This window comes from Canis lupus, chromosome 31 (assembly GCF_003254725.2).
Source record: "Canis lupus dingo isolate Sandy chromosome 31, ASM325472v2, whole genome shotgun sequence".
Taxonomy (NCBI): Eukaryota; Metazoa; Chordata; class Mammalia; order Carnivora; family Canidae; genus Canis; species Canis lupus.
The window spans coordinates 14,662,770-14,687,889 of record NC_064273.1 but is presented as its reverse complement, the minus strand read 5'-3'; the positions used below and the strand labels follow the sequence as shown (position 1 = coordinate 14,687,889).

The 25,120-nt window shown below is 37.2% G+C and overlaps 2 protein-coding genes across 7 annotated transcripts in view; one reads left to right on the top strand and one right to left on the bottom strand.

Moving 5' to 3' along the window:
• C31H21orf91 (chromosome 31 C21orf91 homolog) overlaps positions 1 to 15,485 on the top strand; it is a 28,933-nt gene extending 13,448 nt beyond the window's left edge. For 5 of the 6 annotated variants that reach the window (XM_025449978.3, XM_025449981.3, XM_025449982.3 and 2 more), the window contains 3 exons: positions 7,748 to 8,284; positions 9,500 to 9,562; positions 10,747 to 15,485. In XM_025449978.3, the coding sequence (XP_025305763.1) occupies positions 7,748 to 8,284; positions 9,500 to 9,562; positions 10,747 to 10,913 (767 nt within the window). In that variant the 3' untranslated portion in view covers positions 10,914 to 15,485. Of the gene's footprint in view, positions 1 to 7,747; positions 8,285 to 9,499; positions 9,563 to 10,033; positions 10,121 to 10,746 lie in introns of those variants that run through there. The other variant, XM_025449983.3, reaches the window with a different exon arrangement.
• CXADR (CXADR Ig-like cell adhesion molecule) overlaps positions 14,048 to 25,120 on the bottom strand; it is a 200,741-nt gene continuing 189,668 nt past the window's right edge. The window contains exons 12-13 of the transcript XR_007407635.1: positions 19,910 to 20,031; positions 14,048 to 16,151 (exon numbers count right to left, since the gene is read on the bottom strand). The gene's annotated coding sequence lies outside the window, so the exon portion shown is untranslated. The remainder of the gene's footprint in view (positions 16,152 to 19,909; positions 20,032 to 25,120) is intronic.

Below are 25,120 nucleotides of genomic sequence, written 5' to 3'. Positions count from 1 at the left end.
GGAAAACAGTTTTTTGTGTCGTATACTACTGTGAGCTTAGTATCCCTATTAGACCATTAGTAAGAACATGAGTAGTAGCTTCTACCCATATACTCATTCCAGGTACCCTTTTACTTAATTACCTCTGGACAAAGCCCTGTCCAATTTGGTAGCCTCACCACAATGTAGTTATTAAAATTAATTACAATTAGATAAGGTTAAAACTTTAGTTCCTTGGTCATAATCAGCTACATTCAAATGCTTAATAGCTACAGGTGGCTAGTGGCTACCATATTGGATAGCACAGATAGAGAACAAGTCCATCATCACCGCAAGTTCTATTGGACATTGCTCGTTAAAAAACAGGTAGCTAAATTAAGGACTAGAATTGAGCGTGAATTGTTATTTTTTTTATACCGTTAGTAATAAACAGTTGTTATGTAGGTGTGTTTCCCCAGTGTTCCAACTGTTAAAATGAAGAAGTAAAATTCACTCTTTTTAACAAGTCATTTGCACTTTATATATCTTTCAATACCTAACCTCAATTCCTTGGTTACTGGAGATTGCAGTTTATCTTTTAACATTATTTCTCTGAACCCTTTGCTCACTGAAATTTTGCCCTTAAAATTCATTTACTGGTTTAAGCTGTTTAACTGCTTGATCCTTCTCTTAGCACACACAAAAACTTCATAATGGAATAAACATCTCTAAGCTGCAATCTGCTGTCTAAAGACCACCTGTTGGTCTAGCTTTCTTTAGGGCAATGATTCTCAAAATGTGGAAAAGCAAGTTGCTGAGCCCATCTGTATATTGGCTTACTGTTGCCAGCAATTCCATCTGCTAAATGCAGAGATAAGCAATTACCTATTACTTTTAAACAATATGTTCGGTACTTGAATATGACACACACTTAAGTGACTCCTACATTAGCATGGGGTGAGAGGGAATAGGACACTGTTACTACCGCAGTATTCACTAAGGCTCATAGGACAACCAATAAAAATAGAACCCTAGCCTGTTGTGGGTGTGGGAAGGAGGCAGGTGCTCCAGCGATCTCTCCTTGCCTTCCTGCCTTTGGTCTAATTTCCTACCTTTAGTCCCATGACAGGATAGACAATCTGAGCATCCTCCCATTGGATGACTGTGATGGGCAATTGATAGAGTGGTAATAACTCTTAAATCCTAGCTTGGCTGCTCCTGCTTGCTCATCAGATATAGAACACCCTGGTCGAGTTAGGTAGCAAAGCCTCATTGGGGGAAAAAAGAGAAAAGCATCATTGCAACAAGCAGTTTTTACACCAAAGTGGCTCAGACCTACATCACTGTGTCGTCTTGATAGAGTACGAGTGTCACTAACAAGGCTGCAATATGCCCTACGCTCTCATGAAGGAAATGATAGGAACTGTTTTGAATTAAAGAGCACTTGCCCTGTTTTCAGATGGTAGCTGCATCTCATGACTGGCCGGTTTGCTTCCAGATCTTCTGATTTGGTTTTGAAGAGAAACCAAATTATATGTGGATATAAATTTTTTCTTTTAAAACTCGTAGGCTAAACAAAACTTGTCTGCAGTATGGTGGTGGGTGCGCTGCCTCTACCTATAGAGCATTTTCTCTATTCCTTTTATCAGAAATGGGAATCTGATCCTCACAAAGCAGTAACATCTTAATCCCTTTAGTCTTAATACAACAAAGTTTCGCTCCCCTCCGGTTTTCACAATTAACACTTAAAGCAGCTCAGAATTACTTCTTAATATAAACAGCACATAAACATGCAGGTACTTGTTCTCCCTTCGGTTAGCAACCAAGATAAGATCATCATATAAAGAAAAACACCTTAACTCTTGGAAAATTCTTTAAACTGGGCAAAATGTGAGTCTCCGTATAAAAGATTTTGAAGCAGCACTGCATGAATTGTTGCACAAATGTTGGTCATATTTGAAAGCAATATGTTTAAAATTTCTTCACAACATGTTAACAGCCTGGAACTTAAATTCATAACTAAATTTTCTTGCCTTATTTAAATATTAAGAAAGAACACAAAAACCCACAGTTTGGAAAACCAATACTGCCAGTTCTTCAGTTCTGCTTTATGTTTGAAGTAAAACTTGAAGTGCTTGCTCTCTTAGGGCTGTCCAGTCTACTAATGATGTGATAACGGGTATTATAGCTTTACATTATCCAGCTACTGCTTGTATTATATTTGCTTTGCTTGTGGAGCACCAAATCATATGAAGCCATTCCTTTGATTGGGAAATGAAATAAGTAATCAAATTCAAAAGGAAGTCTAATTGACAGAGTATGCATACATAAGGCAATCAGATGATAGGATTTAAGACTATGAAGTACAAAGCCATGTAGCATCAGTGTAGTCGTCTGAGAAGCGTGCTCTTTGACAAGACCAGGTGGTGAACCATTAAGAAAGGATTGCTTAGCTTACCTCATTACCACCAAATCACAAATATGGTCTTCTTCAAGAAGCTGGGGGTAAAATCCAAGGATAATGGGACATGAAATGGGACTTATTAAATGTTTGGGGTTTGTGCCTATTTTGTAGTGCCATTTAGAGTATCATTAGGAGGAAAAATGTTACTACGGTAGGCAGGTTAAATATAAAACATGGAAATATCTTTTTTTTAAAAGGGCCACTGTGGTAGGTAGACCAAAAATACATGTATATGTATATATATTTGAGTGGTTTTTGCTCTTCTATGGGTTTAACCAAGTTTTCTTAAAAGTAAATTGATCTTAAAGAGGGACTTAAAGAATAGAAATGGGGATAGCATGCCAGATGGGCTAGTGGGAGGGTTTTCAAAGTATGTGAGAATGGTGTAACAAAACCAGGGACGAAAGTGGGAAAAGATAAAAAAGAAAGAAAACTATTGAATAGAAACAGCTTAACTTTTTAAAAATACAACTGTTCATATAGAAATATACTGCCTAAATAAATTTCTAAATGGCCTCTATCCAGAAGAAACTAGTATACTTTAATAAAAGCAATTATGGTTGTCAATTAAGGTCTTGGTCCTCTAATAATAATGACCTCGTGACAAAATTATAAGGACATTTTTGAAGTATGTTTTTAAAGAAGTTCTTGTAATAGGATGTCAATTACATTGCCTTCAACTTTTTTATTAGTAAGGAAGTTGTAATGCAATTTTTGTTGAACTGGTTTGGAAACTTCTTATAACTCAGCTCCTCAAAAATATCAACTCCTTGAATTGCATTTAGGTTCATTCCCTTTCAAAAGCTGCTGAGGAAACAAATTAGTGCTCAAAGCTGTTTACACTTATAAATACAATTAAAATTGAAAGGTCAGTAGGGAAACTCACTAGGATCTCTGATAATAGCAGTGGTTGTTTCCACTTCATCAGATCAAATTATTATAAGAGAGAAAACAAAATCACTTCAAGAGTTTATCAAATGGCACATATATTGCAGATACAAATTAAGTGGGCTACTCACATTCTTTGCTAGACTAAAAAGTAATTTCTTTAAATATATGAACTAGTGTATTAGTATACTTTTTGAAAGTTTTAAATTTTTAGAGAGCTTAAGGAAATTAAAGGTATTAATGAGCTACAGCTTACATAAACAGCCTTCTTATATATTCACTGCATGTAAATTTTATTAAAATTATGCAATTCAAAAAAAAAATTATGCAATTCAGTAGAAGTTCATGTTTTTGCCTGGCAGACTGAATGATGCCACAAGATTGCCATTTCTGTAGCAGCACCACTCATCAGTTCTTCAGACTAATAGCCCATTAAACAAAATGTAGGACTAACCTCACTGGAGGATGGCTTTCTTTCATTAACCTCTGAGTAGCCTGGCAAAACTGTACATCCTGACTACCTTGCCTAAGATGGGCAAAAGTTCATTGTAGTAGACCTTGAATGATAGTTGGTAATAAATTTTGTTTGGGTCTTTTAAAATACAATTTAAATTTTCCTTTATTTGTTTTAACTACTTTTTCTTGAGTACTTACCACGTGCCAGGCATAATGCCAAGGATGCATGTAAAACAGATGTGGTCCTCTTTCTCAAAGAACTTGGAGTCAGAGGTAAAGACCAATAAAGATGCACTTGTGAAGTCCGGTCTGACCAGCTAACCCAGGTATATTGGTTACAAGAAGCTTCTTAGAGTAAGAACAAGATAGGAGATGGCAGTGTCATGGGAGGGGTGATCAGGTGAAGCAGCATTTGGGATGTTGTACTGCTAGACAGCAAAACATTTGGGATGGGTAGCAGAAGGAGCTGTCAAGGAGGACACCCAGGTTTCTTCCTTGAGCAGTTGGCGGGGGGGCAGACTCAGGAAGAGAAGTGGGTTTGGGTTTTGGTATTGAGAAAGGAGGAAGAGGCATTTCGTTGAGGCAGGATTTGTTTGAGGAGCCCTGGGTTATCTACATGAGAGTGTTTACTATATTCAGAACTCTTCTTGCCCGTGACACTTTTTTTTCATGTCTTTTATTTTCTCCTGAATGTCTCAAAGAATCTAAAATTTATGTTACATTTATATATTTGCACAGTAAATTGAATATTGTAGTTCTCCAATTTGCTGTTCATCTCAAAAGATTATTTATATTCATATTATTTATATGTAATCATGTTCTTATCTGGGTCCCTAGCATTCATTTGGGGATTTAAGTAAAAATTAAAAGAAAAATTATTTTTGGAGAAAGAAAATATTCCACAAATTATTAAGAAGGAACATTGGATAAGAAAAATCCTTAACTTTAAAAGCCCACATTATCCTTCAAATAGAAATCTATTGACCCACTGTTGAAGTTCTGGGTACCTCACAAAATTCATCATTTCATATAATGTTTAACTTTTATCAATATAGTATTTGAAGTTTCTAAATAAATACCAAAATCCCACAAAATTTAACAGCAGAAAGTGATTTCTGTACCATAATTTAGAATCCTTTTTATATGCCAAAGAATTTGCTCTCCTATAGACAGAAGGAGAAACTTGTAATTTGCTATGTATATTAGATATTCAACTAAATCATTGCTCCATGGATTAGAGTTGTGGCAGTGGGCTGAGAACGAGACGGTTGACTGTTTCAGGGATTGGCTGTAGCCATGTGTTGACAGTGAGACTGAAGGGAGGCTGCAGAGTAAGGCAGCTCTCTTCAGCAGATCTTCCAGTTAATAAAGTAAGCAAGTTCAGCTTCTCTCTGCCTACCTGCTCTTTATCCAGAGCAGTAGTATTAGATTCAAACATCAGATTGGAGCTATTTATTTATAGGTCTATAATTCATACAAGCTACTTTTTATCTCTAAAATATATATAATAAAACTTCCAGTGTTTTTATTCTAATAACAAGATTTGTAAACTTTGTTTTTGCATTAATTTATGCAGTTTTGAGGGTGTACACTGTGTTATCAAATAGAGCTTTGAGAGTTTGTATGTATCTTAATTTTGCTGGAAATGTGACCTAATCAGAAAATAACTGGTTAAAAAAAATACACATAACTGCAGTACACATAGCAAAGGGCTAAATAGAATGTGTATGAGAGTCCATTTAAGCTCAGTTTTGGTGCTCAGTGGAAGACACATGGTGAGATATTTTGAGTTTACCTCCTAAGAGCAGCTGTTCCCATGTGCTTATTACATTATCACTATCCAGAAGGTGTACTCATATAGCTTACTTAGGAAAGAACCAGTAGCCCATTTAGCACTGGTTTTGGCAAACTCAGCATGTTACATCATTTTAAAACAAATTAATACAAGCACTTTTATACCTGATTTAATACCATTAAAGTGCAAGTACTTCATTGTCTTACTATTAGGCCCAGAGTTTGGAGTTTGGTTAATAAAACTGTTACGGCTTCAATTTCTAAAATACAGGATGAGTGCAGAATGTAATTTTTTCTGATGAGTCAGATAAAACCTTTTATTTTTTTTTAAAACCTAGCACCAGAATGGCTCTCCAGTTATCCTGTTTTCAAAGCTAAGGAGATTTAGACTGGTTAATTCTGGCAGGCATTAATTTTCAGCTCCCCCGCCCTTATTCACCTTCATTATAAAAACACTTTAGTGATATAGCTTGAATTTGTAAAAATATATGAATGTATTCTGTATTAAGAAATGCATATTTGAAAATATATTCTATAATCTGTATTTTAAAAACCAACTGAGGGACGCCCGGGTGGCTCAGTGGTTGAGCGCCTGCCTTTGGCCCATGGTGTGGTCCTGGAGTCCTGGGATCGAGTCCCACGTCAGGCTCCCTGCATGGAGCCTGCTTCTCCCCCTGCCTGTGTCTCTGCCTCTCTCTATCTCTCATGAATGAATAAAATCTTAAAAAAAAAAAATTGAAATGGCATAATTCAGCTCTATTTAAAAGTTGGGGGGTGGGATCCCTGGGTGGCGCAGCGGTTTGGCGCCTGCCTTTGGCCCAGGGCGCGATCCTGGAGACCCAGGATCGAATCCCACATCAGGCTCCCGGTGCATGGAGCCTGCTTCTCCCTCTGCCTATGTCTCTGCCTCTCTCTCTCTCTGTGACTATCATAAATAAATAAAAATTAAAAAAAAAAAATAAAAATAAAAACCTCCTTTAAAAAAAAAAAAAAAAAAAAAAAAAAAAAAAAAAAGTTGGGGGGTAGAGAGGGGTGCCTGGGTGGCTTAATCACTTGGGCCATCCCATCCGACTCTTGATTTTGGCTCAGGTTGGGGTCTCAGGATCATAAGATTAGGCCCTGCATCAGGCTCCGTGCTCAGCTCAGAGTCTGCTATCCCTCTCCCTTTGCCCCTCTCCACACTCTTGTGCTTTCTCTCTCTCACGCTCTCAAATAAGTTAAATAAATCTTAAGATAAAAAAGTGTGATAAGAATATTTCCACTACTGGCAGCCCCGGTGGCGCCTACAGCCCAGGGCGTGATCCTGGAGACCCTGGATCAAGTCCCACGTCGGGCTCTCTGCGTGGAGTCTGCTTTTCCCTCTGCCTGTGTCTCTGCCTCTCTCTCTCTCTGTGTCTCTATGAATAAATAAATAAAATCTTAAAAAAAAAAAAAATATTTCCACTACTTACGGTATATAATGAACATCTCTAAGGTAAAGAATTCTACTGGTTATTGTATCTTAGCAGATTGAATTTACTGCTGTATGAAAAATAATTGTGCATAATGTGTTTCTTCTAGAAGATAAAATTATCTTGATAAACTTTTACTAAGCTAAAACAGAAATGTGAAAACATTTTAGATGCTTTCATTTTCTTAAAAAAATAAATCTAACCAGTTCATTGATTTTCTGATGCTTTTATTAATGTGTATTTTTCTGGTTCTGGTGTATCTTTCCGCAGTGAAACATAACTAATAATTTAAGAACATGATTAACTATTTGTTGGAAATTTTTCAAGCATTTCTCTTACTGAGCCTTATAATAGAAAGTTTTGCAAGTATGTACTTGAGGAGGATTAGTGAAGAAAGTACTATGCTGTAAAGGCCAACATTTTGGAAATGTAAATTGCTAGTTTGGCAGTACTTTTTTTATATCATATGCAATAACATGCCTCTGGACCAACCTTCTTGGAAAGGCCTTTATTTTTCATAAGAATTTAGTTTTACTGAATATATAGTTCAATTGAAGCAGAAATTATTACACCATATTTTATATTATTAATAACCCCAATATTCTTTAGCATTTATCCTCTAATTTATAAACCATCACAGACTGACATCTTTGTTTTTACAAGATTTTTGTATACCCTTATTGCAACCTTTACAAAATAAAATGGTAAGTGTTCTGTTTCTTTTTTCCCCCCACAGGAGTACCAAAATCTAATCTCTTGCACACCAAATCATTAAGGGGCCATAAAGACTGCTTTGAAAAATACCATTTGATTGCCAACCAGGATTGTCCTCGAGCTAAACTTTCAAAAAGTACTTACGAAGAAGTTAAAACCATTTTGAGTAAGAAGATAAACTGGATTGTACAGTATGCACAAAATAAGGATCTGGATTCAGATTCTGAATGTTCTAAAAATCCCCAGCATCACTTGTTAAATTTTAGGCATAAGCCAGATAAAAAATTACTCCCACAGTTTGACTCTCAAGTACCAAAGTACTCTGCAAAGTGGATAGATGGAAGTACAGGCGGCCTCTCAAAATGTTCACAAAGAATATTGGAACAGAGGGGAAATACAGACTTTGGGCTTGCTGTGCTGCAAGATTCAGGTGCCGCTTTATGCCACAATAGTGTATTGTGGCCTCATAGTCACAACCAGGCACAGAAAAAGGAAGAGCTGATCTCTAATCCAGAGGCTAATGTCCAGGCCCAGCATCCACATTACAGCAGAGAAGAATGTAAGTAAAATAGGGAGAAAAGTAAAGATTGCAGTTTTGTTGGCTTTTTAACATTTTTATATATGTGATATGTGATATGTTAAGAATTTTGCTGTAGAATTTTACAGCATATTTAAGGTTCATCATAACAAAAATGGAGTGTCTTGGGGCAGCTGGGTGGCTCAGCTGGTTAAGCATCTGACTCTTGATTTTGGCTCAGGTCATGATCTCAGGATTGTGAGATGGAGCCCATGCTGGGTGTGGAGCCCACCTAAGATTCTCTCCCCATTCCCCCCAAAATTCTCTCTCTTCCTCTGCCGTCTCCCCTCCCACCTACCCTCCTGGGGAAAAAAAAATGGTTTTTAAATTCTCCCATCAATTCTCTGAAATACTCCGTATTATGTCCTAAAGCATTCAGATTCTACAGTCCCATCATATCTTGCTATTTTAAGTTTATTAAACTAAATGGAATCGACAAACAGAAGGAAGTTCAGAGTTCATAGAGTTCAGAAGTCCGTCGTCAAGCATTGGCTAAACAAACACTGTCCCGTTGCTCATCCCTACAACACGAATTGACTGGGGGTGGCATTTCAAAAGCAAAAATCTGACATTTCACGAAAGGACAAAGGTGTGCACTTATTTTAAAGTTGGAAAAAGTGAGCCTTTCAGTTTGCATTTATTTCTGCAAAAACTCACAGAAGCTGAGATAATTTTAATTGACTTTAAGTGATTTTAGAGCTCAAAGAGACTTCAGGTATATTTTTATACAGCTTTTGATTCTACATGTGAATTACCTAAGGTTACATAACGAGGTAGACAAATCAGTTTTTCAAACTATTGCCACAGTACTTAAGTGTTTTTCCACCTGTGCCATCACGAACTATGCAGTGCTTAAGTATAATCAAATTGATGAGTAGTGACTTCCAGCACATTTTAAAAACTGAAACAAAAGGAAATAACAGAATCCAATGGATGTAATACCAAGTATTCTCTGGCAGAACTTTTGATTCCGTTGGAGGTGTACTGGGAGTGATGATGTAAAATGTTTCTCACTGTGGGTATGGTCAGGATTTGAGCACACTGCAGGTGCTAATGAAGGACTCTTAGCTAGAGTACTGGTGAATTCTATATTGGCATATAAGTTCAATTGTTCTTTTAAAAGTAGATTATTAGTGATGTGGACGGTTTATTTTCCCATGTTATTGTTGTAATAACTAACATATTTTCATGTTTCAGTGAACTCCATGACTCTTGGTGAGGTAAAGCAACTGAAAGCAAAGCTCCGACAGGAAATACAGGGTAAAGAATTGGTGTCAATGTTTTGTGCATATGAAAATGTTGATACAGAAAATCCCCTGTGACAGGACATTAGCTTTATATGCATTTAAATTTGGAAACGGGATTAGAACCTAGTGGAGTTTCCAGAGCAAAAAGAATCAGAAAACAACCTCTTTTTGAAATAAAGAGGAAATAAGTTTTTCTTTTTTCAGTAAAAATGGAGGCCTCTATCTGAGCTGAACCTCTGCCCCTTCCTAACATTGTATTGGGCCAGGCACTGTATGTGTGCTCCCTAACAGTACCTCAAGGTTGTATTTGCCTGGTTTTCTGCAGTTTTTGAAAATCACTATTTCAAACACAAAAGTAGTGAGAACACTATAGCGAACCCTCCGGCCCATCTTCACCAGGTTTAACTATTATCAAAACATAGCTAACTTTCTCTCGTCTCTGTTTGCATCCATTCCTTTTGCCCCACCCCCATCCCCAGCACAGATGATTCTGAAGCAGATTCCCAGACAACATACTGTTTAGTCCACAAATACTTCCAAGATTTTCTCTAAAAGAGAACCTTTTTTTTAAGGTAATCACAGCCTCATTATACCTAAGAAAACAAAACAAAACAAAAAAATAGCTGGTATTCTTTTAATATTATCAAATAGGATGCTAACACTAGTTAATGTTCAAATTCCCCAATTGTTTCCTTTTTTAATATTTGATTCCCATTTAGGTGAGGAAACCAGTTCAGAGACATTAAGTTGCTTCTAGAAATCATGCATTCAGTTAATAGTAGATTGAGGATTACATAACCCCTGTCTTAACTCCACAGCCAGTGGTCTTCTTGGTTACACATCCTTTCAGAATAATAGTAACAATAATAATTGTAATAGCAACTTCTATTTATTGAGTGCTTATTCTGTGGAAAGTTCTTTACAGGTATGATATCTCATTTACTACTCACAGTAGCCCTGTGAGGTGCTTACTATCAATATCGAGGTTACACATAAGAGGAAATTAAAATGTAGTTTAAGTCACTTGCCTGAGACTCATATAAGCATTGGAAGAATTCAGAAATGAAAGTAGTCTGATTCTATAGCCTCATAGAGGGGTTTCCAGACCTGGGTATTAATGGGCACTTCTATCCATAAGTCATAGTAGATACTGCTTGAACCTATTTATGTATTCGACTACCTTTTAAATCTTTACAGAAGTTTTTGAAGAGCTAACCCACCAAGTACAAGAAAAAGATTCTTTGGCCTCAGAGCTCCATGTCCGCCACATTGCCATCGAACAGCTTCTCAAGAACTATTCCAAGTTACCATGTCTGCAAGTAGGGCGAACAGGAATGAAGTCACACCTGCCCATAAACAACTAAACTAAACTTACACTTACTTCCTTTGTCCTCATGCCCCTACCATTTATTGGTCTGTCAGGCATGCCAACTTTGAAGAAAGTTATGATCCATTTTTTTATGGTCATTAAATTTGCAGAACTGAAGGCAGTATTTAACATCTTTGTCAAATAAAGCAAATCGTTACACTTTAGTCTTCTAGGATTAATCATTTTGGTTCATTTTGGGAATCTTTCTTCCCATAATCACTAAATGGCCCTCCTTAACACGTGGGACTACTGTTACAGTGTGATTTTATTAAACATATTTTAATGTAATTCACCTGTCAAAACAATAGAAAATTAACAAACTCCTTAGATTAGTGTGAACTACTAAAGATAAGTTTAAGAGGGAAATGGAATTCATAATACACCTGTTATTTATTATGAGCAATATTTTAATATGAAAATTTTATATATAAAAATGCTATTTTAGGTACCTTTCCATTCTCTTTATAAATGTGTATTTGAATGCCTCTGTATATTTACACTTTTCCTGTGTGAATATGTTCATCCATATTTCACTGCATTTTATTCTCTTAATGCGCTCTTTTTAAAAACTATTATCTTGTTTTCCAAAGATAAATGTATTTTGGAGTAGAAATCTATCTAGTTGTTTTGACTTCTAATAACTCTTATGAAAGAGGAATTAATAACTTTTTAAAGCAAGTATCCAAGGGAAAAAACATTATTTTTTTCTAACAAAAGCACTTCTGAGTTAGTTCAGAAAGAAAATGCTAATCTAGTTTTCATATGTCACCTTGTCTCCGTGGAAGTAAAAGCCTCTTCTACTTCATCATTATTTTCATTCTAATGACTTCAGTGTGTTAGGATTTGGACAGAATAAGTCAGGCCTCACTTCCAAGTCAAATGTAGTATCTGTCAAATTTAATGTGCTGCAAAATTGTTGTCCTGTCTTTGGAAAAGTTAAAAATCCTTCTTGTGTCACTTTAGATACAGGTTTGAGAATCCTTAAACTGTCCAAATTCTCTTACAAGTATCACTGAAATTAGTGCCCAAAGAAAGCATTGTGAGTTATTTTTCAAATTTTAGAATTTACAGGAAGAGAGAAGACTGCTTGATGCAGAGAAAACTCTAATTCAAAAACATAAGCCCGTTTTAAAAGGATACTCCTGAGAGTTGCCTGTGATGTTTCCAAAGAATTCTGAATTAGTAGGTCATCTCAAACAGATAAGTTTTTTAACAATGTAATATATAGTAAAAGCTATAACCAATGCAGAATTAAAATGGGCCCCAAATTCTGTTTTTAGTTGGTGCTTAGAATGTATGTATGAGGTAAGATCCTTTACTTGAAAGAATCTACAGAAAAGCCCATTAACTTGGCAGCTTCATGCATAAAGATATGAATGACTTCTATCTTAAATCTGGCAGCCTGCCCTGGCTTAGGTCAGATTTTATTCTTGAACACAAACAGTATTTGACTAAGCAAAGAAATGCCTCAATGTAATAGAAAATAACTTTTTGTAATGCTAAGATGTGTTAAATTTGCCTGAGAATATTAATTGATATCTCAATTGATTTTGTTTTAAGTATGATATAACTGTTTTGGGAGCTTTTGAAAAATGTTTTCAATTTCTCTCGATTTTTTGAGTCATCCAAAATGAATTTAAAATCCAGGGAGTGGGGATACATTGCCTTAGTTTTGATAAGCTTTAAACTGAATGTGTGCAATATCAAAATCTTTATAAATTTACAGGTTGAATAAAGACATTTCCTGATGATGCCAGTAAATATCTTAGGAAGTGCTTAGTTGTTAGGTCACATTTTTTAATTTGACTTTACTCTTTTTGGCACAAATCATCAAGAATGTTACTAGCCAGTGTGCTTCTATTTAGATCACTTAGAGACAGTCATAAAAGTTTGGGATATGTTGCATTTGGTATCAGTAGTAGCATATTTCTAGAGTATGAGCCATATGGTGCAGTCCTAAGTGCAACAGTGTTAATCCAAAGAAAAGTGTTTGCTTTGTTTCTGGCAAATATGTAGCTTTACTAATGAGTTTGGAACAATTGGGTGGGATTGTGCATGTACTAAGGAGGTCTTAATTGGGGATTCTGATTTATTCCATTTAGATACTTCTACCTAAGCTCTTCAAAGGAAAGGTGCTGTAAAAAAAAAAAAAAAAATACCTGTGGTGCTGGTACTCACATTAGTACTTTATTTGGGTGAAAATTGCAGTAAAATAATTTTCTTGAAGGATTCTGCACAGCAGTTTATCCAGCTATTTGGTAAACTTTGACTCCTAAGTTACTTTTCTTGATTGAATATGCAATTATTGTAAATGCCAAAATAAGGGACAGAATTAAGTTCTATCTTGAGAGAACATGAAATACTACAAATACTGGTTACTATACTTGGCTATTCTGTATAGTTAGTACTTTTTGAGGAAGGTTAGAAGAAAATCTCAACTATATCAGTTTCAAAAACAGGAAAAGGGAGAAGACTGCCAGTCAGCTCTTACTAACCTTTTCAGAACTTATATGATTAAGGGGAGTGAAATAAGATTAATATTTTTTCTTGTTAGATTTCATAGTTAGACAAATTGGGTTTTAAAAAATCAATTTGAAGCCAAAAGCGATTTTGATCACACAAGGTTGTTCACTTTGAAGATTAAAGTCTTCAAATTTGTTCAGACTTTCAATTAAGCTAAAAATCTATTTTAATTTCAGATTATCATCCTTTGATCATAGCATTTAATATCTGAATTAGCCTCTGTCTCTTTTTTTTAAAGGCACACACTTAGGACACCAGTACTAGGTGATGCAGAATACAGAATAGGGTTTTGTTCTATTGCGTAGTTTCTTAATGTTGGAGCAAAGAAATGTTCTTAGTTCTTCAAATTTTAATGCTCATTTCACCACAAAGTGCCCATTTTTATATACACTTGAGAATTATTTTTAAAATAATATGTTCATGTTGCAAAGTGATTTTAAAAATCTGGTCAAAATATATTCTATTTTGTTGGCATCTCAACAGGCATCTTGAGATTTCTTGGGTTTTTCATCTGATCACATTCTTTACCACTGAAAATGGCTTTTAAAGTGCTTTTTCTGTGAATATATTTTTTACCTTGGTGTTTACACTGTTGAGGCTTGTCAATTTTTGCTGTTTTTTTTTTTTTTTTTTTTTAATTTTTGAGGATCTATTTGTGTGTGTTAATGTTTACCAGTTTGGATTTTACTTTGTTCTAGAAGAAATCTGCTTGTGTTATTAAATATTGTAAAATACAACTCAAAATATATATGCTCTAAACTGAAGAACTTTTAAAGAATAAATTATTTGTGTAGCTTAGAAGAAGGTTTAGTTGGTGACCATAAAATTAGGTTGTGACATGAAAATTTTCAAATGGTACAGTGTAAAAGTTCTTATAGTGGTTTTGTGGGGTTTTTTTGTTTTTTGGGTTTTTTTTTTTTTTCTGATATACTGACAGGTATTGCTTAGGCTGATGCAAGAAAGCTGAGTATTTTTAAGTACTTAATAAAAAGTTTACAAAATTTTTTAAAGATCTTTTGTTGAGATGCAGCTGTAAAGCAAGGGCGATTGATTTCATTTCAGTGTTTAATTGCATTTTTAACTGGGTTAGCGGAAATAATTTGAGGAAATTTGTGGTGAAAATCAGTAAGATAAAACCTTCAACTGGTTATTCTTGCCACATTAAGTTTTGTGGTGGAAGGGTGGGAAATGTATTTATGAGAATAATAAGGTAATAGGCCTATAGCACAAGCAAAAGGGATCTTGGAGGAGGGCTCTACTCTGGGATAACGAGGTCTTGTCCTACATGTCAGCGCTTGCATTCACTTCTTCCCTTCCTAACTGCTCTTGTTAGAATTCAGTCTAACCCCGTAAGCAGCTTGGTCACCTTGCTATGAATCAATCATAGAAAGTCTCTAGCGTTATGATTGTTCTTAGCACGTAGTTTGTAACACATTACTTTTTAGTCTTTAAAAAGGGTCCAGATGACTAATGCATCTTAGTAATATTGAATTAGTACACAATTTTAAGCTTACCAAAGTAAAACAAAAAAAATCATGAAGATGAATATTGTGCCCCTGCTCCCAAAAAAAAGGGTTAGTTGAATTTCCCTCAACTGCACACCCCTAAAAGGAATTTTAGTAAATGTGGCTTTTTTTCCCAAACATGTAGAATGTCCATTTCCATTCTGCTGCCTCCCAAAGAGGCAATTTAAAGAGTTCAGTAATGACTTGTGTTAAATGCTTTCATCCCTACTTTTACAGGTTGTATGTGTGTGTTAACCTTGTTTTAAATCTGAGTAGCCTATGCTATGGTCATTGAAATTATAGTCTCTTTGCTGTTAGAAATTTATTTTACAAAATTGTGCTAGCATCTTTGGGAAAAGAAAATGAAACTGCAGTGGTGAAAAACAAGTTGGTTTTAAGAGTTTTAGACATTACTGGGCTATTTTTTCTTTTAAAACTGCAATAATTTATATATTTGTATTCTGCCTTGGAACTGTAACTACATATGCTTGTCTATTTTTAATTTTACAACAATAAAATAAATATTTTGTTATCTGTTAGCTTCAGTGGATATTTTTAAATATACTTCCCCCTCTCCCTCTTAAATGGGACCTATAAGAAGAGTCTTGTTTTGCAGGCTTAGGGAGCTTATACTTAGCCATTATTATCTAATAATTTACCTTAATGTTTTGGTGAAAATCTCTCTTGAATAGTTAATATCGCCTCTGTCCCAAGAGCCCAGAAGCAGGAAATAAGATTCCTATGGCTAACTAGATGTCTGCAACTTTTTTAATTGGAGTGTACTTTACATACAATAAATACACAGATTTTAAGTGTGGTATTTGAGTTTTAACAAATGTACACAACTGTAGAACTATCAGCCTTGTGCCCCTTTCCAGTGTCTTCACTCTCTGTTTCCCTTCCACTGTTCTGATTTCTGTCACCATAATTTGCATTTGGCTGCTTTAGGACTTGACATAAATGTTATACTGGATGCACTGTACTCACGTGCCTCTGGCTTTTTTTTACTCAACTGGGTTCTTTGAAATTCTTCCATAGTAACACAAAGATCACTAGTTTGTGCCCTCTTTTTTTCCTGACTAGTTTTCTGTTATTGTATGAATGTATTATAATTTGTTTATCCATTCACCTGTGATGGACATTTGAGTTGTTTCCAGTTTGGGGCTGATGAGAATAAAGCTGTTGTGACTATGTTTAAATTGGCTCTGAAAAGAAAATTAAAAATAGAAATTAAAGTATTCAAGGTCACTTGTTAGCATTATGAGTCCATTTATAAATTACTATTTTTCCCCACAAATGATTTTTTTTTTAAGTAACGTATATGCTTTTGTGATAACTTAAAACTAGGAAGCAGGGACATTTGTACAAAAGATCAGAGGCAGAATACAAAACAAGGGATGTTTGAGAACTAAAATATTTAATGGGTTGCTAAGAGAACAGTAATCATCCTTGAAGGTCTTGGATGCCTAATAGTTTAAGTCAGACCACTTTGTTTTCCAGAGGAGGCAATGAAAATCAAGAGAGTCTGGTTGGGAGAAATACTGGAAAGAGCACCATACCACAAAAGAAATCGTTCTTCTGTTTAGCTTTAACTACTTTATGATGTTAGGGGAAATTCGTTACTTAATATTTCTAAGCCTGAATTCTCCAAGCTAGAGCAAATAGTTGGTAAAATGCAAGCCTACTGCTCCTTTATCACCTTTGTTCCTGCCCAGTTTTCAAGACTTCATGGGAATTTTCAAACTACTTATAAAATGATTTATTCTCCCTCATTTTTAAATGTCATTATAGAGCCCAGAATTCTTTGCAGGCATCTTAGAGCCTAGCAAGTAGGTGTGCATGTGTCAGATGGAAAGGAGGGAGATGCCTTATATATTGGTATTCTGAGTTATTCTTGAAAGGTTTGACTTTTGGGATCTGATGTAAGATCATTACGATCGTAAATTGCACATGACTTGCAAGTTTATATTAGTGGATTCCCTGCCCCCCCTTTCTCCATCTCCCTCCCTCCCTCCCTCTCTCTTTCTCTCTCTTTCTCTCTCTCTCTCTCTCTCTCCCTCCCTCCTTCTCTCCCTCCCTCTTCCTCCTTCTCTCCCTCCTTCTCTCTTCCTCCCTCTCTCTCTCAGTGCTCGGCATCTGAATTCCATTCCAGTGTTCAAATGGCACAAACCACCTTTACCTCTAGAAGCAAAAACTTAATCCCAATCTCTCGTGCATCTGAGACCCCCACCCTGACTGGCAAAGCAGAGAATCTGGTTAGGGGAGGACCCATGTTAGAGCAGCAATGCCCATCAACAGGAGAAACATCCAGTATCCAGTATCCAGTGGAGGCAAGAGGGAAGCTCCTGGCACCTGGTGTTGAGTAGCCATTGCTCTGTAAATCTGCCCATGAATCTTACAGGTTTTGTTCCTGCTGGTTTCCAAACCTCCTGAGGTGACTTCTGCCCACTGAAATAAATTCCTTTTCAGCCTAAGTCAACTTGTTGCTTTCCTCAGCTTGTAACTGAGAACTCAGTTACTCCTCACTTCATCCATTGGGTCCATGTCCAATGCTCTCTTGCTCTGAGATCTTAACAAAATTGGTTTTTAAAAGTGTACTGCTGAGAGCCCTCAGGACCACATGGTCAGCCTGCTGGTCAGCTGAACATGATGGGAAAATCTAAAGAAGTAAATCTTTTGGTAATGTGGGTGTCCATTTTCCTAAATGTGTTCATTGTTCATACTTGGGGTGACATCGGAGAACTTCTCACTGTGCTCCACTAATTACTGAAAGTGCTCACGGTTTGTACCTACCAGGATCTTGGAAGAGGCAATCTAATAGAAACAGTGAAGATAATAACTTTAGCTCAGGGCTCTCCCTGTGTTCTCCCTGGTAATACTAAATGACCTTCAGCCCAGTAATCATCTGTTGAATGAATGTGTGAATGAGACTTCAGAAGCAAGACTAGGATTGCATGCCCTCTAAAAGTAAATCAGTAGTTATCCCAAAAATGCCTAAGGCCTTCATCCAGTGACTGAATACATTTCTCCACATACCCCACTCTTCACAACACCTCCATGAGTATTTCAGACTTTTGATAACACTTGTCCTGTCTCTGTTTCTTCTGAATTTCATGGGACACATACATCACTTGGCTGCACCTCCACAGTTTCTGCATCAATAGGTCAGGAGTGGGACCTATGAATTTTTATCTAACATTCCCAGGTGATGCTGCTGCTGCTGGTCTACATAGCTCTTTGCTTGCAAGCCCCTGCTCTAAACCATCCACCACCTCAGTTTATTTCCCAAAAGATGTAATAATACTATTACTTTCCTCCTCATACTTTTCTAGATTACCATTGCCCATAAAATCAAAATTAATCCCCAGAGTTCAGTGTTAAAAGCCTTCACTATTTGGCTTCTGCCTATTTTCCATTTAAATTTTTTTCATCAAATTGAGACTTCGTTACGTGCCAGGAACTCTAATAAGTCCTATAGGCTTCGGGCCAAGGGATACAAATGCCAACAAGACTTTCTTGGTCAACTGAAAAGGATTCCACCTCATGGTCTCCTGGTTAATAAGGATTGAAAAGTGTCCATTGGATTTAGCAACCAAAAATTCAATGAAAACTGTTGTAATGGACCAGTGGGAGCAAAAGTAGGTCACAGTGAATTGAAGTGTGGGTAAAGAGGTAGGATAGTAGGGCTTGGGTGTGAAAGCACTGAAGAGATAGAACACGATAGCACATCTAGAATGTTTTGTCTTTCAAGAAGTTTAGGACCATCTCAGACTTTCACACTGGAGAGAAGGCAAAACTGCAGATGAATGTGTTCGAGGGAGATTCACTGGAGAGTAAGTTGAGAAAGCCTCCACCTGGCTGATTCTCTTTTCTTGGAGAAAAGGAAAAGATGACAGGGTCAGAGGCTCAAAAGTGGAGATGTGCTAAATAACTGCTTTCTGAGGAGTGAGAGAGGTCCTGGCTACAATAGACAGGGTTGCCAGGCTATTTAGAAGAGGGGTCCATGACTTGCCACTGACAGAATTTCTCAATTTGCATTCAGATTTTGTTGCTGGAAATAGAGAGTAGGACTATTTCTGTAATTGGAGTAAACGAAACTGAAAGCACTACTGGAAATAGAATCTGAAACAGATAAATCTGTGGCTCAGAAAATTCTGAGCCTTACCCAGTAGATAAAATTTCAAACATGGGAAAAACGGGAAATTTGAAAAGCTACTACAAATAACATAATGGAAAAAATGAATTCTGTAGCTTTAACTCAAGCAATTATTTTCATGAGAGACTAAGACAATGTAGGTCACTTGGTTATCAAGCTTCAACGCAGGCAAGTGGGAAGCGTGTATCTCGCATAAAAGGCAGTTTATAAGAGGCTAGTCAGTATACAGGATGTGGAGGAAAGCCAAGCCAGAGCCACACACGGTTTCAGATCTGCAACTTAAAGCAAAGGCAAATAAATGTAGAAGGAGGAGGACTCTTCTAGGGGAAAGACGCAACAGAATGGGGAGTGATGACGGAGAAGAGGAAGTTATAAAGAGGAAGGCCATTGCTACACTGACAGTGGAGAACTCGGGTTCTAACCCTCCTCTGTCACTGCTGGGCACTGTTCCACCTCCCGTAGCCTCTGTGTTCTCATCTGTGAAGAGTGGCATTGAACTTGGTGCTCGTTAGGGGAACTGAAAGCTCATACCCTAGAAAGATCATAAATTTTAAGAAGCCTGTGATGGAAAATCTCCCCAGCCCCGGCATGAACAGCAGAACTGAGCTGAAAAGAATAGAAAGGAAGTGTGGTTTCATTTCAGAAGAAACTGTGAGGTGCTTTTACAGCAAGATATTTCTATGATCATCTGTGATGAAAAAGAAAAGACAACAGAATCAACCCGGCTCATAAACAGCCATACAATTCTCTATGTACTGTCTGTAGAAAAAAAAAAAAGACTGGAAGTCTTGACATCTTATTACTCACCCACATTCTTATATCAGGGAAAAATATTTCTCTTAGGAGTAACAGTGGGATGATTTAGCCACACAATCAGAACTTGGGTCATCTGCAGTTCAGCTCCTGATAACTGGCTCGGACATTTCCACCTGTGCATGGAAAATGAAGATGTGAAGCACTGTGAAAATCTGTGGTAGAGCATCATTTATTCTGTCAGTATAGCTGCCATTTATTCTGAAATTACATCTTTCCTATTATGGGAGTGGAATATTTCTTTCATAAAGTGACAGTGACAGTAGAGGGTAGGTTTTTATTTTTATTTATTTAATTTTGAGTCCTTACTTGTTATAAATTAAAAACCACAATCTTATGTCTGTGATTAATTTGAGTTCTCCAGAAAAATAAAACCAGTATGTTTAATATATATGTGTAAATATTTGTATACGTGTGTGTGTGTGTGTGTGTGTGTGTATGCCCCCAAATGCACACACACAGAAAAGGAGACTGATTTTAGGGAATTGGCTCACACAGTTGTGGGTGCTGGCAAGTCCAAAATTTGCAGGGCAGGCTGGAAATTCCAGAAAAAATTAATGTTGTAGTCTTGAAGCCAAAAGTAATCTGGAGGCAGAACCCCTCCCTTCCAGCAAATCTCAATCTTTTCTCTCAAGGCCTTCAACTGATTGGATGAGGCCCACCAACACTGTGGAGTGTAATCTGCCTTATTCCAAGTCTATTGATTTAAATATTAATCACATCAAAACAATACTTTCACAGCAACATCTAGACTGGTGTTGGCCAAAGAACTAAGCACCACGACCTAATCCAGTTGACACGTGAATTCAACCATCATAGTTGGTCACTATTTTTTATTTTAATATTCCATGCATTTGATATGTCTGAACACCACGGGTCTGATATTAACTCATTGATGGGCGCTGCTAAGCAGCACTACCCCTAAAACTGTCAGTTTAGGTTATGATCTCCAGAGAAGGAAATGCACACAACAGGCTCTTCTACTATTCTGAATGTTTCCACGTTCTAAGAGGGCTTAGAGGAATAACTTTCATCATTTCTTACATAATCTTCTGAGTAACAAAGTTATCTACCAATATGTTTTCTCTTAATCTGGTGTTGGTCTTAAATTATTTGAAACCTGAATGTTATACAAAAAGTAAAAGATTGGGGGATCCCTGGGTGGCGCAGTGGTTTAGCACCTGCCTTTGGCCCAGGGCGCAGTCCTGGAGACCTGGGATCGAATCCCACGTCGGGCTCCCGGTGCATGGAGCCTGCTTCTCCCTCTGCCTGTGTCTCTGTCTCTGTCTCTCTCTGTGTGTGTGACTGTCATAAATAAATAAATAATTTTTTTAAAAAAGTAAAGGATTGGGATGCCTGAGTGGCTCTCAGTTAAGTGTCTGCCTTCAGCTCGGGTCATGATACCAGGATCCTGGGATCCAGCCCCATGTCTGGCTCCCTGCTCAGTGGGGAGCATGCTCCTCCCTCTCCCTCTGCCATTCCCCCTGCTTGTGCTCTCTCTCAAATAAATAAAATCTTTTTTTCTTTTAAAGTTAAAGTTATAATACAGCCCCCAGTAGATTCAATACCTAATAATTTTAGACGAATTGCTAAAGGTTTTGGAATATTGAATGTTTGGTTTGTATATCTCTTATCTTTGGTCTCTCCTACCCCTACCACACAAATAATTCTCTAGAATTATTTTGTATCAGAAAGATACCACCAAATCTCAAACACCATTATCCCAAAGCAAACATTCTTGAAACAACTTTACATGGTCCTGGGTCATAGAAGAGCCCTAGTGCTCCCCACAATTAACTGGGTAAATAAATTTCTGGCTACCTCGCAGTGGGGAGTTTGTTCCTTTTTTGTCCTGATCAGATAGCTCTGAAACTAGAAAATGCAGCTAAGTTGCTGTTACACTGCTTCTCAGAAAAGCACCAGAAAACAATGTGGGGGCCTTGTGTGCTGCTGCTCTTCAGGGAGATAGGGGGAGCTTCCCTTAACAGAAAAGAAAATGCAGGGGGAGTTGAGCTACAGACATAGAAAGCCACATTTCCTTTGCTGTTTCCATCTCTTTTCATCTTCATACCTGTGTGAACAAAGCACAGCAAATAGAAGTTCACATCCTGCTGGGCTACCCTGCTTCTTATCAAAGTATGGAGGGAATTTCTATCCCAGACTGACACAGACTCGTCTCATCTCAGAGAACAAAGTGCCCCAGCCTGTGAGATACATAAACATCATAGGCAATGACTAAACAAGTGGTGCTAAAGGGGCCTTCAAGAGTGTCATAGCTTTGATTTGATTTGATTTTGTTTTCTTGTAGGAGAACCCTTCAAAATAAAAAGATCCTTTAAGAACATATATATGAATGTAGAGATGCTGCTACTGTTCTACATGAAAGACCATGGAGATTCTCGGAGCAAAGCTCCCTTCACACCTTCTCAGTGACTGTCCTCCCAGATCCCCCAAACTGTCACCTGCACCAAAGTGTAGGTCAGTTTTGAGTGACTACAGCCTAGGGTATCTACAAAGCGCTGTAAGAAACTGCTGATCTAGTCTCACCTCCTGAAGTAGCCTAAATGGCTTAAGAAACTTTTAAGCATTTTACAGAGCTCATTAGCCACAGAGGCAAGGACCAAATCTCAAATCCCCTAATTCCATTTCCAGAGCTCCTGTGATATACCACCTGTACCTAGGTTCCTAGTTTTTATTTCTATCACACAAGATCTCCTGCCAAGGATATTTCTGTAGGATATTTCTGCATACTCTGATGGGCCACAGAAAAAAAACAAGAGTGGAAAACACAGGGAAAAGAAAAAAAAAAATAGGGCAAGTTTTCTCTGCTAAGTAAAGCAAGGTTTTGTCTGAGCCAGGACAACTGTGAGTGAATCCAGAGAGTATCCTAGATGTCCTCATACTGGAAGCCAATCAGGATAGGCTACAGGAACAGTTGTTATCAGAACCTGAAGACAACAAGTCCCTTCCCTACATCAAAAAGGCAGTTTCAGCAAAATTCATTCTGAGAAAAAATGAAAGCTTATAAATGCTCATTGCTATTACCTAGAAAAAAGGAAGACATATACCACATTGCTCCTAAATGGTTCTTCAAGACAGAAGTGCTAAAGTCATATATTATTGCAGTAGTATGTTCAATGGACTGTGCACAATGTGGGTGGAAACTCCTCTGTCAACAGAAAGAAAATGACAACAGCATGTCTAAAATCCAAATGCCCCGGGATCCCTGGGTGGCGCAGCGGTTTAGCACCTGCCTTTGGCCCAGGGCGCGATCCTGGAGACCCGGGATCGAATCCCACGTTGGGCTCTCGGTGCATGGAGCCTGTTTCTGTCTCTGCCTCTCTCTCTCTGTGACTATCATAAATAAATAAAATTTTTTAAAAAATAAAAATAAATAAAAAATAAAAATAAAATCCAAGTGCCCCATATTCTATATATATTATATTAATCTCTCTTGAAGAAATGACATGTTTCTGAACCACATCCTAGAACCAATGAGAAGACTAAGGTAGTTGGACCAGCAATGCTCATTAAGCCAAATTCCAATCCCATACCCAAGTGAATTTGAAATGGAAACTTAGATACAAGGAAACTTTAGAAGAAGATCTGAAACTGTTAGGTAAATAACCTCTTCTTAGTCATTACCACTAACTTAATGCTCATTAAAAGTAAAAGGAAAAAAAAGTAAAAGGAGGCCCTATCCAATTACCCACTGCTTGGTTTCCTGTTGTGCTAATAGACAGGAAGAGATATAGAGACTACTGCAAAGCAAGAACTGGTGTCTGAATGCAGCCTGCAGCTTGGCCACATGTCTAGGGGAGCTGAATTGTTCTGATCAGTCAACTTAGGTGAAATTACATTACTGGAGATGCTAGAAATAGTATGAGCAAAATGCCCTAAGAAAAGTCAAGAAGTTTGTGTTGCCTCTTCCCCTTTCCTTCTAGAACAATTCGGTGTAAGAACTACTAGGTGAGACAAATAAGCAGGTGTCCAGAGGGTGAGAGGGGGGCTTGCTGGTGCAGGGTGTTAGAGCTGGGGGTTGGGGACAGCGCTGACGCAGGGGGATGGACCACCAGAGAGATAAGGAAGGCGCCAATCGGGCATCAGGAAAGATAAAAGCCTGGCTGTGGGGTGTCAGAGCCTCAGTGGGCTGATGAGGGCATCTGTAGGACATAGATGGAGAGTTGGTTACATCACAAAGATTGAGCAAATAAATATATTAAGGATAATGAGAACCTGGTTTCTCACTCCTGAAGAGTTACAAATTGGAAAGGGAGAATACTAGAATGAACTCTGTGGGCTTGACTGGAATTGAAGATAATAGAGAAAACTCATAATTTTCAAGGTAGATATAGAGGAATATAGGTGCAAACACATGTAAACACATTTATATGTGCTTGTCCCCTGGAAGAGTCTGTTAGACTGACCCTAGATAAAAGCATCAAGTATCACTTAGAACCAAACCTTAATTTCTACAAATCATTCTCTACTAAATCAGGCCCTTTGGGGAAATGATTGACTGTAGGGCTAGGGTAGGAAAAGAACATAAGTCTTTTTGTTCCAAAAAGTTAGAAAAGTGCTCAAAAAATGATGTGGACGTGTCAAAAGAACACAGAAGCCACATTAGAGGGACCCCTATTGACTAAATCAGAGACCATTTAGGTATCAAAACAATTAGTGAATCAACTGAATAAAATGGGAAAATATGTGTCTGTACTGATTTTAAAAAGTGAATAAATTGTCATGAGAGATGGAAGAGTTGTATAATCTCAAAAACCTCCCCCTAAATAATTATGACTTACAAATTATAGAAGTAGAAAAGAATAACTTTAAGACTCCACATTAATCAAGTGATCAAAGTGATGCTGAGGAGTGAGGGTGAAGGTGGGGTGGGAAGAGGCATGTGGCTGCTATTTTCCATCAGAAAATGCAAACTGACTTTTTTAATGATATAAATGTAAAACTGAGGAAAAAAATCGAATTGGAAAACATTTAATACAAATTTTTGACTATTATTCTTAAGTTTTATTCACTGAAAGCTAGAAAATAAAGAATTTTATGTATTAAGGCTATTTCCTGATAACATAGCACTTAAAAAATGAATGATAAGGTTTTTACAAAGGAAAAAAAAATCATATAATGGCTCTCATCACAGATCCTGATCCTTAGAGTTTCAAATGTTACCAATCTGAAAGAATCAATTCA